This window comes from Epinephelus moara, chromosome 13 (genome assembly GCF_006386435.1).
Source record: "Epinephelus moara isolate mb chromosome 13, YSFRI_EMoa_1.0, whole genome shotgun sequence".
NCBI lineage: Eukaryota > Metazoa > Chordata > Actinopteri > Perciformes > Serranidae > Epinephelus > Epinephelus moara.
In genome coordinates this window covers 12224062-12242957 of record NC_065518.1, presented here as the reverse complement: position 1 = coordinate 12242957, position 18896 = coordinate 12224062, and the positions used below count along the sequence as shown (strand labels likewise).

General features: G+C 40.3%; 2 protein-coding genes across 2 annotated transcripts in view; one reads left to right on the top strand and one right to left on the bottom strand.

Annotated features, from left to right (window-relative positions):
- psme4b (proteasome activator subunit 4b) overlaps window positions 1–3417 on the top strand; it is a 58837-nt gene extending 55420 nt beyond the window's left edge. The window contains exon 47 of the mRNA XM_050059992.1: window positions 2696–3417. Coding sequence (XP_049915949.1) covers window positions 2696–2830 — 135 coding nt within the window. The 3' untranslated portion in view covers window positions 2831–3417. The remainder of the gene's footprint in view (window positions 1–2695) is intronic.
- A 437-nt stretch (window positions 3418–3854) lies between these two features.
- On the bottom strand, window positions 3855–12627 carry chac2 (ChaC, cation transport regulator homolog 2 (E. coli)). Its single transcript, XM_050060028.1, has 3 exons — window positions 12271–12627; window positions 11444–11479; window positions 3855–6282 (listed from the first exon to the last, which is right to left on the bottom strand). The coding sequence occupies exons 1-3, from the start codon at window positions 12403–12405 to the stop codon at window positions 5887–5889; spliced, it is 567 nt and encodes a 188-aa protein (XP_049915985.1). The 5' UTR covers window positions 12406–12627; the 3' UTR covers window positions 3855–5886.
- Between the last annotated feature and the right edge of the window lie 6269 nt (window positions 12628–18896).

Below are 18896 nucleotides of genomic sequence, written 5' to 3'. Positions count from 1 at the left end.
GATGAATTACCCAAAAGCTCTGGCAAAGAGTAGTTGTACAATTGCTATATAAAAATGGCGGAAGTAGCAGATTTTATTGCAGAATAAATAAGGATATAATATCTTGGGTTCTTCAGTCAGACTAAAGACTTTGTAGTCAAAATCAGTTTTTGTCAGCCCACAGGCACCTCCTTCCTTCATTCCTTCATTCCTTCCTTCAAATCTGATCCAGTCATTTTGTTTGAAGGCCGTAATGTAAAATAAATGCACTGGATGTTTAAGTCATGAATACATCCTTGGTTATAGTGATCATCAGTTTAATGCCCTCTTACTGTGTCCTTGCTGAACCATGCTAACTTTTCACTCTAAACTTGCTTCACTTTAAATAATTTCTAGCGTTGCTTATTTAAATTGTTGCATGTGGCATTTTAACATCAATAAATTACTATTACCTCATTAGTTTTTAATTAATGTAAACAAATGCTGACAGTATTGTCAGCTGATGTTGGATTCTACACTGCACTTTACATCATGTGTTGCCAGATCAGCATGTGGCATTGTTTCAGCACTCAGAACAGGAACTATTTACTCTGCGAGTCAGCCTCACTCCAGTTCTGCTGCTGAACGTGAGGGGAGCTCTCGTTGCGAGAACTGATAGTGGCTGTTATCAAAGGCTGTTATCAGCTCTTAACTTTTTTTCGCCCTACAAAACAAATGAAGCGACACAAGGAACTATCAACAGCCTCCTTATTGCAGGAGTTTACTGCAGTGTTTCATGGAATTGTCCTCATTTTGAGAGACAAACACGCCACTTTAAAATGTACATTTTTATTCCAGTGATGGAATATTATAGTTCTCCATGGGCTAAAGAGCTCTGCTACATCTCCAAGGAGGCTGATATGCTGTGTAGACATAGCAATACATTGTGTTGTGAGTAAGTTCTGAATAAATATGAATAGAAAATGTCCTGTCTAAATCCAAATTAAGTACGTACATTTTATGTTATATATGTTACTATACAAAAGTATGGCCCTCCATCATGTGTTACATCTCGCTGATCTAGTCATCTATGATCAATGACTAATGTTGCACAATGTAATGGCTTTAGAATTACGTCATCTGGGTTTTCTGAAGATATCGCAGGCTGTCTTTTTGTTTTGTGAATGGATGAATGAAGGTCTTTACACTAAAAAAAGGGAGAATTTGATGGGATTATTATTATGCAGTGATTTCACCCCTGCTGTATTAGGGTCAACGTCACAATGGCGTCAGTTTGTTAGCTGGAGGCAAAACACGACTCGCCACCACAGGGCTGTAGGCTACATAGGAGTTTTAAGATATCATCTTGTTGTGTTATTTGGAGACAGAATAGAAGGAGTCATGGCTCAAAACTTATTCGAACACATACCAGCCGCCACTGCCCATCAACAAAAACTAAGACAACTATGGTTAAATGTGATAAAGACGAAAGGACTGGACGGAGGCGATCATCAAAAAAGCTCACATGTGCAGCACACAGTTCATATCAGGTTAGGGAGAAAGTATTTCCCATTGTAGGGATGAATAATGTTATGTGTATTAAGGGTTATCATGTCTACCCCGTCAGAAATTGGGGAGGTATTGAATATTGGAGTTACCTTTAACGCTAACTTTTTAGCTAACGTTAGCTTCGATAGCAAACTGGAAGAAACCGTTCAAGTGTCTGACGCTTTACACTAAAATGAGAGCCCTGTTGGTCGAAGAAATGGAGCATTATATTTCTATATGAATTAACAAACAGTTAAGTTAATCACACATTCGCTCCGCTTGGCGCTCTTGACTGCCCAGAGTGCGCTCTGCCACGCCAAGAGTGCGGTACATTCCGGCAGCGCTCCAAATTTACGAACGGTCCAGTTTGTGCCAGAGTGCGCTCCGACTCTCAGAATGAGTGTTTCTGAATGCCCCACTCGTATCATCTTCCTCTATTGTCTAACACAAGCCAACAGAACCTGCTAGCTAGCGCAAGCTAATGTCTGTGGAGAATCACTTTGCCTCCAGCTAAGCCCCGCCCACAAAAAAACATCATTCTGTTTACTAACAATAAAAGGGTCTATGGTTATGTTGTCAAACTTGAAAACATAAACCTTCTAAATGGGTCCTCTTGTATAACCTGTTGGAACGTTCGTTAATGCAGAATGACGAGGAAGCTAAAAAAGAAGGAAGAGTCCGTGCGTTTACATGGACATGAAACAGGAGTTGCCTGTTTCTGTGTTTGAGCATGTAAATACCATATCCTATTATGAAGAAACCCAAATATGCTAGCTGGTTTACTATAACCTGATTTCTCTGGGCTCATGTAAACACCATATCCCCGATATGATTGTAACCGGGTTAAGCCTCATAAATCGGTTATTCATGTACATATACTGTAATCACACACATTACGTCAATGACAGAACTCGAACAGTTTGCTACTTTCATCCATAACAATGCAACAAATTTTGCTTAAATGGACATTAAGTTGGTCTTAAGTAACTGCAGCAGCAACTACAGTTGTCAAATAAATGTTGTGGTGTAAAAAGTACCGTCTGAAATGTGGCAAATTATCAATATCAATTTGTGGTGTCTTTGTAAGCCTATGCTAGCTTGGCATGGATGTACACGTGTCATGATTCATTCACAGTATTTTCTGTTTTCCCATGGTCTTAGTAATGATGTTCATGTTTGTTGTCCCAAGATGACAGTGAAGAAGACCCTGTCGGAGTTCAGGCGCACTCACCACGATAACTGGCAGGAGCACCGGCAGTGCTTCACTGACGACCAGCTGCTTGTGCTCACAGACCTGCTGGTGTCGCCCTGTTACTACGCCTAGACAGCCAGCTGCCTGTGCCAGGTCCTCTACAGACTCACTGACCAGTACCATAGTTATAGGAGAATAACTCCAACAGTGTTGGGACGCTCTGCAGCCTGATAAAATACTGTCCGATGTCACTGGCTGAGAGCCCTGCCTCTGGAACCTCACGTGCCAATGTTGGCCTTCGGTAAACCCGGCGGAAAAGCAGTTCTGGGCAAAGTGGTTTCAAATATTTGACTTACTTGGTGTTTATTTTGTCTTGCCAAGCAGCTCAATAGCCCCAAAGGTGGCCACTTTACTTTAGAGATAATCAGTATATATATTCAACCTCTGAATTTCTGACATTTGTAATAAAACTCTATCTTTTCAGATTACTGTTCACTCGTCCTACTTTTCAGTATTTTTATTAAATAATACATAAAAAGTTGGAACAGTCAAATAATTTATTAAATACAAGAAAAAACATGATATAAATATGTAAAATAAATATAAAAAATGACATTAATAGAACCACATATTTCTTGTAACCCAGCACTTAATGTTTCTAATACTGGATAATATATAATACTTAATATTAATATAATTGATATTAATGTATATTCACTTATAAGCGCTACTATATATGTAACAAAACGTCTAACATGCTGTAATATTCCTGTACAACCTGCTGTGTTGTGTTAAACAATAGCTCAACACTGAGAGTTTTCCCTGTTGAATAAACTCACTGCATCATTTGTAAAGAGCGCTGTATTTCATTTCAAAGTGGGAGAGTGAGTGCGGCGTGCTGTATGTCTACCAGGGTTGACTGATCATGTAAAATACCTGCAGTTTATCTGCGTACGTCCATATCACATAGATGCCCACGGCAGATTATGTTCCGCACAGAGGCAGAGATCAAACATAGATGAGATGTTTCTTTCTGCACGGATAGTTTTCAGTAATGTGCAGATGCTGCTACAAACCACAGCCATTAAACACTGGTAACTCTGTGTGTGTGTGTGTGTGTGTGTGTGTGTGTGTTTAAGAAAGACAGGATCACAGATAGAGCTGTCACCATTTTTATTCTGCATGCTGATTTTTTCTGATGCAGTGCTGTTGACTTTGGTATGTTCACTGTGCTGAGACGTATGCTGGCAGAATGAGAGGAAGCGTGGCTGTTAAATACAACCTTGTGTGGCTGTACGCTGTGTGATAGTGTGATTACACTTGATAATGATGATACCTGCCCTGAAACTAGGTTATCATGTGACAGAGAGAGATCAAGGACATTTGCCAAAGCAGGACTAACTGGTTGAACTAGTAACTTTGGAAGGAGCTTTTATTGTGAAGGGCTCAACAGTAAGGACTGCAACTAGTTGAGTAGGGGCAAGTAAAAATTGACTTTGGGTAAGTAGATTTCTAACCTACTTGTTCAATCTGGTAAATTAAAAATAAAAATGTGGACATGAGTCATGATGTTTTTAGAGACTGAAAAACAGCATCATAAATTGTCTGGCTCCTTTTAAAAGGAGCTGTACGCAACATTCAGAGCATATCTACGATTCAGATGCACACAGTTCTCAACGTGGAGGTGGCTGAGCTGGGCAGTATCATCGCCATGCAACACCTGAGAGCTCCTGCAGACCCACAGTTATAGACATGCGCATGAGCAAGCAGGTAGCTAACAGCTTACGGTACTAACTCACAGACTGTATGATAAAAATGGACGTCGTGACAGGTCCCAGAAAGTGAAGCCAAAACATCTTTATCGCCCCCTGGTGGCTGGCTGCAGTATGGATCATAAACCCCGCCCCCTCTATGTTAGTGGATGGGACACAGGAAAAACTATAAAGTCAAAAGTAAACATCAAAAAAAAAAAAGACAGGTGTGTGGGCGGGAGCTTCGCACAAACTGCGCAGACTGTGGCTCCCAATTATGTCATCAGCGCAAGATGGCAGCATACATATCTGGGGTATTTTGGCTTCATTTTTGTACAGTAAGAGGAAATAGAGACATGTTGTCCATCTTTATATACAGTCTACGTATGTGCCAACTCCATTTACTGTGCTAACAATGGCAACAGTGCTGACAGAGCTAACATTGTTAACCAGGAGGGAAACTACGTGTTGAAGCTGTACCAATATTAGTGCTAATCGCTGTGTGAGTGCAGTGCAGAGTGGCTGCTATTAGCTGGCCAGTGGGACACACTCACAGGTACTCACATGCACTAGCATGTGCGTGTGGCTGGATCGGCCACCACGACAACCCACAGAGAAGCATGACTTCATACTTTGGTCAGGACGCCATTACTCCACTGTATCTTTACATATGAAACAGTTGTTTGCTGCTATATTAATGCTCAGACTGTCGCGTTTAGAAACTTTAATATCTTAGTATCATATCATACTTTGCAAGCCACTCACGGCCCATTCAGAGTGGACCCGCCACACACTTTTAGACCGTGACTGACCAGTTGGGAACCACTGATCGAAATAATCTAAAATATCAGATCCAGAAGGTGGGGTAATCAAATTGTGGTTACATCAGTGTTGGTTACATCTTGGTGACTGCTTTTCTCACAAGCTTTTAAGGGCTTTAAATGAACCGCAAAGGAACATAATGAAATAATACTGCTCTGGGTCCTACTGGAATTATTACATGGGCTCTATATTTTACCCAGCAGTGCACACATACATCAGATGTTGTCATGTTTAAAAATTCATTCAAACAGACTAAATGTATATGTAAATGTAAATGCATCCACTCAGAATAAATTATTCACCCATAACATTATTTGTACTGTTGTATGTTGTACGACTAAAATGACAAGTTTATCCGAAGCATATTTTGTGATCACTCCACAGTGCCTTATGTAATTTACATTTTTATTTTAAAGCAGTTTTTAATACATATTATTTGCACTAACATGACATTTACTTGTGGTGTGTGACACTACAAACAGACTTTGTCAACATAATTTCTGCACCTGACAAATATCCTTACTGGCTCCATGAACATCTTTAACCCTGAGATTATTTGACAAATCAAGCCTGGTATGTATTATTGATCAAGTCTAATTTGTTATCTAATCACAATCAACCTGTCTGAGTGTGTGAGTGTTTCTGCCTACTGTGCATTCTGTCTCTTACTAAAGTTTCTAGAGAAAACAGGTGCGTATCTGAGTCCTCAGGCAGAATTGTTCTCACAGCATCAGCCAGCTGAAAGAGATACTCCGTGTTCTGCCCGCTTGGACCGGTAGAGTTGATGATCTGATTGGCTATATCCTCCAGAGGGGCAGGGCCGAGGTAGTTCGGATTGTCCTGAGAGCCGATGTAGAGCAGCGTCTGGTTGGGCGGGGGAGAGAGTGGTGGACGGGGGTGAAAGGTCACAGTGATGACCTGATAACCACCTTTTTCTCGGTAGTCGAGGTAGCTCTTCACTTCCTGCTCCCGGCCCGTCGGCAGCTTGTAGGCAACACCCCAAACACACCCCTGAAGATGAGTGAAACAAGAAAAACAGGTAGCTTGGCATCTGTAGCAAAGAATGCAGGGTTGAACTCTATACATAAAGGTGTGGAAGAAAAATTCCTTTAATATTTTTTACCTTCTACTAGTAGCAACTACAATTGCTGCCTCGCTGTTGTATGTATCTGTGAAAACATGGATGCTTCACACATCTGCCCCCAGCAGCACAGAATATCTACACAATTGGTACAGTTTCTTTTTAAAGACTTTTTTTTGGCTTTTCTTAGATTGGATGGACCAAGCATGAAAGGGGGATGACATGCAGCAAAGGGTCATGAGCTGGAATCAAACCCATGGCCACTGCAGCAAAGACAGTGCCTTTGTAGATGGGGTGCCTGCTCCACCCACTAAGCTACTGGGTGCGCCCAGTCAGCATAGTTTCAAGGTGGGCACCCGAGATTAGTGTCACCAATTCAGTATCAGACCAAATGTCTCCCCTTCTGTTCATGAGTTATGTTGTTTGATAATGGCCAGAGAAGTGTTTTTGCATTTTGATATCACAGTAGGGGTGTGCCATATCTTTTCATTCACGATAATACCGGTATATTTTCTAATATCATATGAAAAATTCATATCGTGATACTCGCAATATTTCGGCTTGTTGACATATTGACGTCATACTGTTACCCACAGCAACAACAAGCATGACTGAAAGCAAAATAATTAGCGACTCTGCGGTGGTTCCAAAAACAGGAGCAGCTTCAGTAGTGTGGAATAAACTGTGGCGTCCTGAATGTTTCGTGAACAGCCTGGACCTCAGATTCCTTTAGCGAGTTTTCGCTCAGAGGGAACTCATTCAGCGGCTCCTCTGGCAGCAGCACAGCGTCTCTCCCTCTCCTCTTTTGCTGTGTGCACACGGTGTCGTCAAGTGATTTTTTGATAAACCTTTGGTAATGTACATATATATAATAATATATATACATTTTTTGAACTAATTTGTCTTATCGTCAAGAATACTGTTATCGGAAAAATACCCTGAACTATCGTGGTATTATTTTAGGGCCATATTGCCCACGCCTATGCCACAGTTAAGCTGACCTTTGACCTTCTGGATATTAAAATGTCATCACTTCATCATTATATCCTATTAGACATCTGTGTGTAATAATGACTTAATCAGAGTATGAATTCTTGAGTAATGGCCAAAAGCCAAATTTGAAGCAATTCCCTCGAAGGCCTTCCTGAGAAATTGCACTCACAAGAATGAGATGGATGCAAGGTCACAGTGACCTTGACCTTTGACCACCAAATTCTAATCAGTTCATCGCTGAGTCCAAGTTAACAATTGTGCCGAATTTGAAGAAAATTCAAGGTGTTCTTGAAATACTGCGTTCATGAGAATGAAACAGACGGATGGATGGATAGATGGACAGACGGACAGCCTGTTAACATAGTGCCTCTGGCCATGAGTGTCACCTAATATTTACTGTTTCTCTTTTGTTTCTATCAGATTTCAGTAAACATCTTTGTGTATTGGACCGTTGGTTGAAACAAAACAAGCAATGTGACGACGTCAAATTGGACTATGATGAGCATATTTTGCTATTTTCTGAGGAAGCAATTAATTGATTAATCAAAAAAGAATCTGCAGAATAATCAGTAATGTAAATAATCTGTTACTGTTTCACTGACATACCGTTTGAACAATGATTTTGATTTTATCAGTAACATTTTTAAGATACTCATCAATCACCTCTAAGTACATGTTTTCCAGATGCTTACCATGTTCTCGCTACGTCACACACTCTGCATCTCCCTATCTCTTTCCCATCTACTGCGACAAATCATCTGTCATCCAAGGTCAGAATACAATAGACTGTCCTTTGCTTTGTTTCTACTGTACAAGATGCCATCTCCTCCTCCGCACTCTAGTTCACCTTGATCAGCACGTGTCTTTGTCTCATGTCACGCGTATATGCTGATCAATAAGACATCCATAATATTATGGCAGTCCACTGTAAGCTTTAGTATAGCTGTATAATTTTCTACACAATCTGGAAAAACTGGATAACGTGCAATTTATAAACTCTGTTTTGTATTACATAGAATCTCATTTCCATTGTCTTGGTGTTTGTTGGCATTCACGCTGCATATTTTTGTTAGTTTCATACCCAATAATACAGTGACAAATAACAAGTTGGGTGAATTATGACCCTCAGGTAGTGATAAGCTGTTATTATTGTATGAACAACATGACATTTTGTTTGCTTTTCCCCTTAACATGATGTGTCGTGTCATAAAAACACCACATTCATAGCAAATATGTCAATTGTGATTAGTATCATAAAGAATTATCACTTTAAATAGGATACCCAACCATTTAAAATGGCATTTTTTTATTTTAGGTATTGTAATAAAAGCATTGGTGAAGCTACTGTAGAATTGGTTGTGGGTGCAACTTCTGGTGAGGTAGCGGAAGTAGCAGTGACCTACTGAGTCACATTGATTGTCTACTGTTAGTCCCAGTGGCTAATCTTGGAGACTAAGTGCAAATGGCGGTCCGTTTCCAAAGCAGTAGCCTTCAATTTAGCAAATACTGCTTTATTTTTTAAACAGATATTTTACTAAACTGGTACCTGTCGCACTGTCCGCATCTGAAATCTTACTAATAGCTCTGTGGCATGCACCTAGATAAAAAAGGTACGGTTCCTGTAACCAAGTATACATTTTTCATCGCCTATCTACAGAGAGGAACACACTGGCACCTGTCCCGTTTATACCGGATCATCTGGTATTAAAAAAAACACACTTGGTGCCACACTGTAGCTGTCCTGCAGGGTTTTCTCTGGGTTTTTTCGAGACCAAGGTGGCAAAGGCCTGTGGCGGGGGGCATCTTGACAGCTGAACTTTTAGATACGGTCTCCCCCTCTATTAAATATGAAAGGAGGCCCCCACATGCTTGAGCTTTACACTGCTGACTTGTATAATCAGAACAGACATGTCCTGTGATTTTCAGCCTTCTATGATTGTATTTACCCTTTACAGCAGGCACATCCTGACAGCTGAGAATATTACTGTCAGGTATTGTGCTGCCTCTACTGAATATGAAAGGAGGCTGAAAATCAGAGGACATGTCTGTTCTGATGATACAAGTCAGCGCTCCTGAAATGTGTGTTTCTCTTCTATAATACACATTCTACATCTCAGAGGCGACATCTTTCCACATACTGGCTTCCTTCGCCTTTCAAACGGGGCAGAGCTCCATGGGAAACAGTAGGAGAGACACAGCCCGAGGGGGAACCGGGATCTGACACAACACTGGAGGGAGAAGCAGGTCCGTGGAGCTGTGCGCCGGACAAAAAAAAAAAAAAAAAAAAAAAATCACGTCGCACCAAATGCGCGCCTCTACAGCGTCGCTTTGGGTTGTTAGCACGCATGACACACGTTTTCAATGAAAGTAACGCATGAGACGCTACATCTGAACACCCACACACACGCTTTAACCAAGGCAGTGGCCAAAATCACCCAGGTAGCCCACCTTTGTCTTAGATAGACAGGGAAAACCCTGGTCCTTAAAAAGTACATACTGTTGCATGCAGTATACACACAATCAAGACGTACTACTTACTCATAACGTTATGCCCTGAGCTTTGACCATCTTGCTCATATACCAGTTATCATGGAGATAAAACAAAATGACGAGACAAAGGTCAACCCGAACAGCTCTGATGCTTTTATTTCGCAAAAAGTAATAACTGCATACATTGTAGATTCTCACATATTATATTCTCGATAGTTCTGTCACTCTTATTTAATATTCGTTGGTTATATTTATGATCATTTTATTCAATTAAACATTTAATATTCCTATTATTACTAATCAACTGGTCATCAGTCACCTGAATGCACTGTCACTGCGACTTCTGACAGTCGATATGACAAATCTTTCACTGCACAGTCAATTGAAGGTCAGAATAGCCAGAAAAGCATGCTGGCTTGCAAACTGCAAAATCAGACTGGATGTAGGCCTAGAAGAACATCCTGGTATTTTTCGCATACTGTATTTGACCTATTGGGACATACTAAATCTTTTTCTGGCATACTATATAGTATGGTAGTATGGGTATTGGAATACACAGACTGTTGCTGAATCAATATGGGTTGTGTCCTGTGTTTTTATGCACACCAAACTCTAATGCATACGCTACATATGCATGCTCGGAACACAAGACATAATAAAACCAAAAGAGTTTCAAGAGCAGAGATGTATTAAACAGAATTTCGGGAAGAAAATGACACTGAGAAGAACAGGTCTGTCACTGAATGTCAGTACATGATATCCTGTCTGACTGCATTCTCAACCTACATTAGAAAATTGTCCAATATAGAATAAACTCAGCGGTATACCTTGAATTATGTGTTCAGTCAGAAGGCATAACCGATTTGCCGTACTTCTGTCATATAATATAAAACAAACTCCTACAGTTAGTTTGCCACTACTTTACTAACGTGCTAGGTTAAAAAGGTAAACATCCAATGCTTTAAGATGGCTGTCAGAGATACCAGAGGTATGATGACAATGTCACATCTGAGGTGTAGCAGGTGGTCTGTTTCACAAGTTTTACTTCCTGCTCTCGGAAAGAGGATTAGGGTGTCCGGTTCAGCGTTGGAGGTCAAGCCCATAATTTATACAAGGTATCACATGGGCTGGGAAAAAGGTTGAACATATATCATATCTGATATATCACAAAGGAGAGCTGCAAATATTAGTTACTATTTTGATGATCACTTAATCATTCAAATCATTTCCTACATAAAAAACTATTATATATACTGTTTATATATATATATATATATATATATATATATATATATATATATATATATATGATATTTGCTGGTCCCAGCTTCTCCAGTGTGAGTATTTTCTCCAATTCTCATCTTTATATCATTGCAAACAGACTAAATTAGGTTTTGGACTGTTGCTCGGACATAACGACATCTGAAGACATCACCACAGGCTCTGGGGAAGTGGGATGGACATTTTTCACCATTTGCTAGATGAAACAATTAATGGGGAAAGTAATTGGCAAAGTAACAGACAGTGAAATTAATCATTATGTGCAGCTCTATTACAAAATAATGTATTGTACCATTAAGTTTAGCCTCTCCCTTTCTACGGTCTTACCTCAGGATCCTCCACCAGTGTCACCACCCGGCCAGGCTGTAATGGACACAGACAGAGAACAAGCACTTAGGGACAGCAGCGAAGACACACACAGTACGGCAATTAAGTAGAATTACGTTAAGTTCTCTTATGAAAACATATGCAATTCCCATACTTATGTCAACAAAACAGATTATGGGAATAATACAAGCTACAGTGGTGTATACAGTGTTATGAATAAGGAGTAATGTTAACTTATTAATAGCCAAAAATGACAAAATAAAGGGATATCTGAAAAAGCAACCCAATGACTTGCTGTATGAGATCTATTTTTAAAAGATGGATAATGGACATCATGTAATATGTCATGTATCTTAAGGTCCAAAGCTTCTATATTACTTTACTTGGCGGCTTAATTTCTTTTATAGAAATATAGCAGAGAACCATGACAAGTCATTAAAGTAACAACCAAAGTAGTATCATTTGGATTTCTTTGTAATCTCCCCCCAAAAATCACTGCCCCAAATTAGCTGACTTCATCCTTACTTAGCAGTCACGTGATGCTAGTAGCTGTGTTCCTGTTTAACCACAGACTGTTGTTTATTTAATGGGTAGCTACAGGTCAAATGTGAACAGATATATAATTAAAATTCGGTGATTTACCAAAAACTGTTCAGTAGCTAAACCACTAAATTCTTGTCTAGACGTTTAACATTAACGGAGCTCTTTTATATACTGCTTTCACTTGTTTTTGCCCCATTTGATAAGGCAACCCTGGGCCCACAGACATGGCAAACTCACATCAGTTACTGCGACCATTAAACGGAAGTAAGCCCAAGAACACTCACCTTACCAGGTACTCCCCGGTGGTCGGTACTGCCTTGCCAAAACCGACGGCTGAAGCCTTTAATGTAACCAATTCTCTTTTCCTCGTAAGGAAAATCCACTTTCCATATCAGAGACCCGTAACCGAAAACCCACATATTAAGCTAACCGTTACCGCGACACGACAGCAAGGACGGTTAAAACTTGAGCTAACTGTGGACGTTTTAGTCTGACAGCTGTCTCACGGTGTCGGTCATAACATTTTAACGACTAACGCGTACACCTGTCAAGTGTAGGTGTTGACTAACGGTAGTAGCGGGGGCTCATTTAGGCTCTGAGGGTCTCAGGACGGATTGTCAAGTCATGGTGACTACACTAGTATGCGAACTTCCGCTCATCATATTTCAGTATAAAGCGCATATTCCGATCATAGCGCATATATATGGCTAACATGGGGTATTTAGAACATCAATCGGCAGATAATCATAATATGAAGTTGCTTTTTTATAGCATTTTGTTTTGCTATGCTATGTCGTGTCACTTGTCATGAATTCCAGAGCTTTCCGCTTTTATTTTGAAGGCAAGTCGCCATACCGGATGTTGGAGCTATAAATCAAATTTAATGCAAATAAACCTGTTTTGCTTTATTTGTTTGTATTTTATATTGTATAATTGCGTATATTTTTTTTTGTTTTGTTGTATTTATGTAATTTTTTATAATATAATTTATATAATTTTATCTTTGTTTGCTCAACCTGATAAGTTATTTGATGAACAAGGCTCAAAACGTGTCTTGTTCGTTTAAACTTATACAGTCCTCTGTAAAGAAAAAAACAAAAAACTGACACTCATTTCCACACACTAAAAGTTTTCTCCACCCACTACGGATATACCTTTTTATGCCTTTTTTCAAATTAGCAAATTGCCATAACCTCCTCGGGTAAAACCATAGAGGGCTGTATAAATAATTGTTTTTATGTTGCCTATACTTCATTTTAAATACACGTCAGTAAAATATAGTTGTTTATATATGGATTTTAAAATGACCTATTTAAGTTTCTGTTAAAACCAGACAATTGCCAGCAATTAAAAGTTGTTTTCCAACTAGTATTGCCTGCATTTTAGGGAGTTTTTTATCTGCTGCAAGGGTCCAAAAACAGAAGGATGTCTTATTATGTAAAGCCTTCTGACTCTGAGGCCAAGTGCTATTTTTGATATCAGACTTTTTATATAAAATTTAAAATGAAATCGAAATTTTTACCTGTACAGCAGTTTGAGGCATGCTTTGTAAAACTGGGATTTAATAAACTTTGACTTGAGGTTTTAGACAGTAACACATTAAGAAAATAACAACATTAATAAATAAAAATGTGAAAGGAAAAGGGTTCATTCAAGTCTCAGAAACAATGTTGAGGACTTTATTTACTGATCTGAATGACCTATTGATTGACATGTCCTAAGCTCCTATATGTGCGACCATTAATCGGTTTTTAATGAATTTCCACTTGTGCCTTTGCATTTGTTAAAACATGAACTGGGACAAATAAGACAGGAAATCTGGGCTTCAGTACCAACACCAGGGGGTGCTGAGTTTCTATTTCCCTCAGTGTTTCATTGTGTGTTCTCCCAAAAATAACATGCTCCTCATGTATGCCGTGTGAGCACTGATTCAGAATCAAACAAAGTGGACAGCCACAGTCTGGCCTGTAATGTCAGCTCCATGAACAGCAGCCGTGCTCATTCTTCTGCCTCTGAGAGAGGCTAGTCAGCAAACCTTTTATGTAACTCACCAGCCTCGAATTCGGAGAGGCAGATCTGTGCTTGAAATCCACAGCTCAACTGGAAAATGCAGCTGACGAAACATCTGCCGTGAAGATACCCTTGTTGAAGATACCCTTGTTCAAGACACCAAAACCAAACCTGATGGCACGGTGGAGCTGGTCACTGAGGGTCAGCTCTCAGGTGGGAAAGTGAGTAAATATGTGTGTGAAGTATAAAAATAATGTTATCTGTTATTTTAAAGCAGGTAAATGAAGCAGTTTCAAATAGTTCATCTTCCCTGCTGGGAAAGATGATGAGTTATTTATTCTACACTATTCTATAAACCTCTACAGAGCTGCACAGAAGTGTACTTACAGGCTAAATCCCACTCCAAATATCTTAAACCGCATGTACACATAATTGTTATCTCATTCATTTGTGGATCATAAGGTGGCACTGAGCGCTCAATGCATTGCAAATTAAGAAAACACTTGCAGTACACACAATAATGAAGAAACATTCACATCAGTTTGACAACACATGCGCAGCGTTTAGGAAAAGTGCTGCAAAGAGAAAAAATGCACTGCAGAGATTTTACATCACAACAGGTAATGTTTCCAGGGGACACTAAAATGCAACGCACATGGCTGCTTTGTGGCCACAGATGTATTGTCATGACTGGATTGGGGGGGACTGGACCCCAAGATGGCGCCTATTTAACTGCTTGAATGACGCACACAACTATAAAGTTTCTAGCTACTGGGTTTACTTCCAGAGTATGCAACCCACTGAATAAGCATGGCCAATAGACTTTACATTGTGATGACATCACAGATTTTTAAACCGCTTTTCTTGACTCGAGGGAAGATTTAGAGATATTAAGCCTCCATGGATCAAAAATCCACAATAGAATGAGTCATAATTGATTTTGTTTGCAGTTCAAGGTGTCCAGTTAACAGTTTTACAGACGTCTGTTTTATAATGGTGGTGGTGGAGGGGAATTTGTTTTTCCTTTGCCCACTAAGTACGGTTTGTTTTGGCAGGTGTGAACACAGCCATTGCACTCGGATGAGCAGCAAATTAACCGGACCGAGACCTTCTTGAAGAAGTGGTCCGGTTACAAATGAACTCTGGTGCGGTTCGTTTGTGGTGAGAACGTGTTCCGACCTGGATCTGAACCAACTGCAGTCACATGACACATTGTTTGGGTTAAACATGAGCATGTTACAGTCCTGGAGGATTATTAATGTGCACCTCCTCCTGTACTGCCTTAATATGCACATTCAGCACATCCAATGCATCAAAACATTGTTTTCTAGTTGGAGCCGCGCCTCGTTTTCAAACTGTATGGTTTGACTAAAATGAACAATGACAGCAATATAGTCCACGATGAGCAGCGCTAAAATCAACCTGCGTAGTTGTCCCTCCATTGTGACATTAGAAAGTGTCACATTTATCTTGCAAGTGTACTCTTCTTCAACGTTTGCTTTACTTCCTGGATTTTTCCCACATGGAAATTCTGACCAATCAAGAGCAGCTTTCTCACACAAGGCATTTGATCTGGTCCGCTTGTAAATGCTGCCGTGAGAACATGAACCAACTCTAGGCAATTATACAGCTTTGAAACAAAACTAGTCCCTGATTCAGACCACAGAAAGACAACTCTAGATCTGAGGGCTCCCGCAGATATCATTGTCGATATCTGCTGTTAACCTAGCGTTAGCCTTTTGCCTATTATTATGCATCACTTTTTAGTGTCCCCTGAGAACAGCTTCCCTCACTGATGTAAGCTTCTTGCAGCATGTTTTTCTTTTTGCAGCTTTTTTCTAAATGCAGCGAATGTAGAGTTAAATTTCTGTTTTACAAGTGCTGTGCATGTGCTGAGCAAATTGGCAGAGATGTTCTTTATTTGTCTATTTGCACGTGTTCTCTTCATTTGCAGGGCCTTGAGCTTTCAGGGCCACTGTGCGGTCATTCATCCATTCATTATCCATGACTACTTATCCTGGTTCAGGGTCATGAGTGTGCTGGAGCCTATCCTAGATGGACTGGGCAACAGACAGTGTACACCCTGGACAGGTTGTCAGACTATCACAGGCCTGACTCATGGAGACAGACAACCGTTCACGCTCACATTCACACCTACGTACAATTTAGAGTCATCAATGAACATGCATGTCTTTGGACTGTGGGGGGAAGCCGGAGAACCTGGAGAAAACCCACGCTGAGTCGAGGGGAACATGCAAACTCCACACAGAAGGGCCTCAGCCAGCTGGCAGGTTCAAAGCTGGAACCGTCTTGCTGTGAGGCGACAGCGCTAACCACTGCACTGTTGATCCCACCGTCCCCGGGCGGCACGGTGGGATCAACACCACAAAATGTTTACAGACTGTCCCGCGGGCTCACCTTTTGTGCAGCATTTGTATTTTATGGGGACACATTTGCAGGGGAAAATATTTTATTTAGTCTTTTTCTGGCATGCATTTTAACATGATGACAAACAACATAGAAATTTAGGGAAGTGTAAAGAGCCCCCTTTACAGCCAGTTTGTTGCATAAGAAAAGAGGCCATTTTCAGGATGAGGAATATATTTTGTATGCTCTGTTGAGGAAACAGGCAGTTGAGCCTTCACTAGGCATATTTGGCAAATTTGTTAGCTCTTGTTTGGAAGATGGAAAACAAAGATGTTGCAGTAAATATGCAGACAACTCCAGAGGAATCCATGTAAATAGAATTGAAAATAGAGTAAGAGTAAGAAAAACTTTTTTTAACACTAGTCTGAAGCTTTCGATTCTTTTCAGTTCTAATATCGACGACACACAGTTTCTTTCTTAGAATGTATATAAATAAAGACAGACAACATGTCTCCATTTCCATTAAGATTTAACAGACGTCTTTGGTGCTTGGGAGATATTTTGTGATCAAGGGGCATCTGAGCAGCATAAATCCCCCCATGGAGTCCAGACACTGGTGGTGTTGGTGGTGGCTGATGACTCTGAGGCTGCTGACTGCTGAGGCGTATGCGGCTGATGAATCCATAAAGATGGGGAGGTGGTGGCTGTGTTAATTTTTCCGATAAGCTTGGTTTTAATTAGTTACTTGATGCTACAAAAAAGGGGGGGTGATGTCATGATTGGCAGCTGTGTGTCAATCAGTGTGCCAGCGATCAACGGCGTTGCTCAGGATTGGGTCAGATAGGTGTATGAGCTCGATACTGCAACCTTACTTCCTGTATATTTTGGCTCCATTTTTACAAATCATCTGATAATCTGTACACTCATATTCTGTATTAAACATTATCTGTACTTTCTAAAATGCACAAATTGGTGCATGAACATTCACCAGAATGCAGGAAATTAAATGTTTGACGCTCCAAAATTTCTGCCAGAAGACCCCCAAACCCCACGTTTCAAATGTGTTTCATATGTCTCCCAAAGTGTTGCCACAAAACCTCCACCCTTGAGACCAAACAGTCACAATTCAAATCTGTTTTGACTACTTTTATCATCTGTTTTTTGCAAGTCACCCAGCCTTATGGAAGTTCAGCACTAAGTTGCAGCAGTGTCCCTTTAATAAAGGTTATACGCTCCCCATTGTCTGTTTTCTTGTGGCGTCTGTGCTCCGAGTAGGTTTTCTTGTTGTAATTCATGCCATGGCCTTATCCTCTTTAACCCACCTCCATTGTGCATTGCCGAATAGAGCTGTCAACATCCAGAACATCTTTTGAGTTTGTTTGTTCCCGCCAAGGCTGAAGGCTACGTGAGAGGCTCTGTTCAATGCCGGCCAGCTTAATCAATTCATTCCTTGTTACTGAACATAGTGAGTAAGCATGTGCCACCCATGTTGCTTTGTGTCAGCCCGTCCTTGTAGAAAGTCCACATGGTCTCTGTCTCTTTAACCTGCTCTTTCCTCTCTGCTTTGAAAAGAGACTTTCTTCGGTTAGAAGAACTCTTTTTTTTCCGCCATCCACCTGCAGGATCGTCTAACTAACCTCCAATCTTTAGTTGTTCTCCTGCAGCGATTGAAGTCTACAAACCCATCCAAAGGTCTCCTCCATACTGACTCACTCCAGCAGCAGTGGTTGCACACACAAAAAACAGCTCTTGAACCTCTGACTCCATCTCAGCAGCCATAGTGAGGAATTGGCCAGTGGAGCCATAAAAGTCTACTATATGTAGAGAGTAGAGTTGAGTGGGCCATTTTGGGCTCTGAGGGCCTCAGACTGTTTGATCCTGAACTGCTCATATGACTCCTGAGAGTTCCCTCACAGGCTCAAATACAGGCTTGCTGAATGCAGCCACATCTGTCAGTGCTGTTGTACTTGCCCGAGAGTATGATTCTATTCTGGGTATAACAACTAATAATGATGATGTGGAGGACTGTAAGATAAGAAAGTCATTATTAGCAAGTCAATATTATCTATTTTGACTCAGTTTTTACACTGAGACGGCGAAAACCTCATTTGTAAAAAATCTCGGACCAGCATGCATCAGCTAATTAGAATAATAGAATTAGAATCATGTTCACACTGGCATGACTGATATTGTCCCCCGTCTTCAAACAAGATGTAATAATAGAAACAGTGATAAAATAGTAGGTTTCATAGATAAATGCTGTGTTCTGGTTCATCTTAGCAGCAACAAAAGCCAAACATTTGAAGTCCATGTGATGAGAGAGGCTTCTGTTTAATCATATATTCAGAATTTGATTTGATTTGAGCCACTTGTCTTGGGAAAGGTCTTTTGACTGAGATGGTGACAATAAAGTAAAGCAAAGGCGATGGGACTCTTCTATATTTGGTTTCCTGCACCACCACGAAGTGAGCAATATCCATGTTATTCATTTTCTTTAAAAGGCAGGCTTTTTTTTATTTTTTTACACGTAAAT

Coding starts and splice junctions, on each gene's coding strand:
- chac2 (XM_050060028.1), bottom strand. CDS start 12,405: ATGTGGGTTTTCGGTTACGGGTCTCTGATATGGAAAGTGGATTTTCCT. Junction 11,480..12,270: donor ACCGGGGAGTACCTGGTAAG/GTGAGTGTTCTT, acceptor TGTCCATTACAG/CCTGGCCGGGTGGTGACACT. Junction 6,283..11,443: donor CACTGGTGGAGGATCCTGAG/GTAAGACCGTAG, acceptor ACTCATCTTCAG/GGGTGTGTTTGGGGTGTTGC.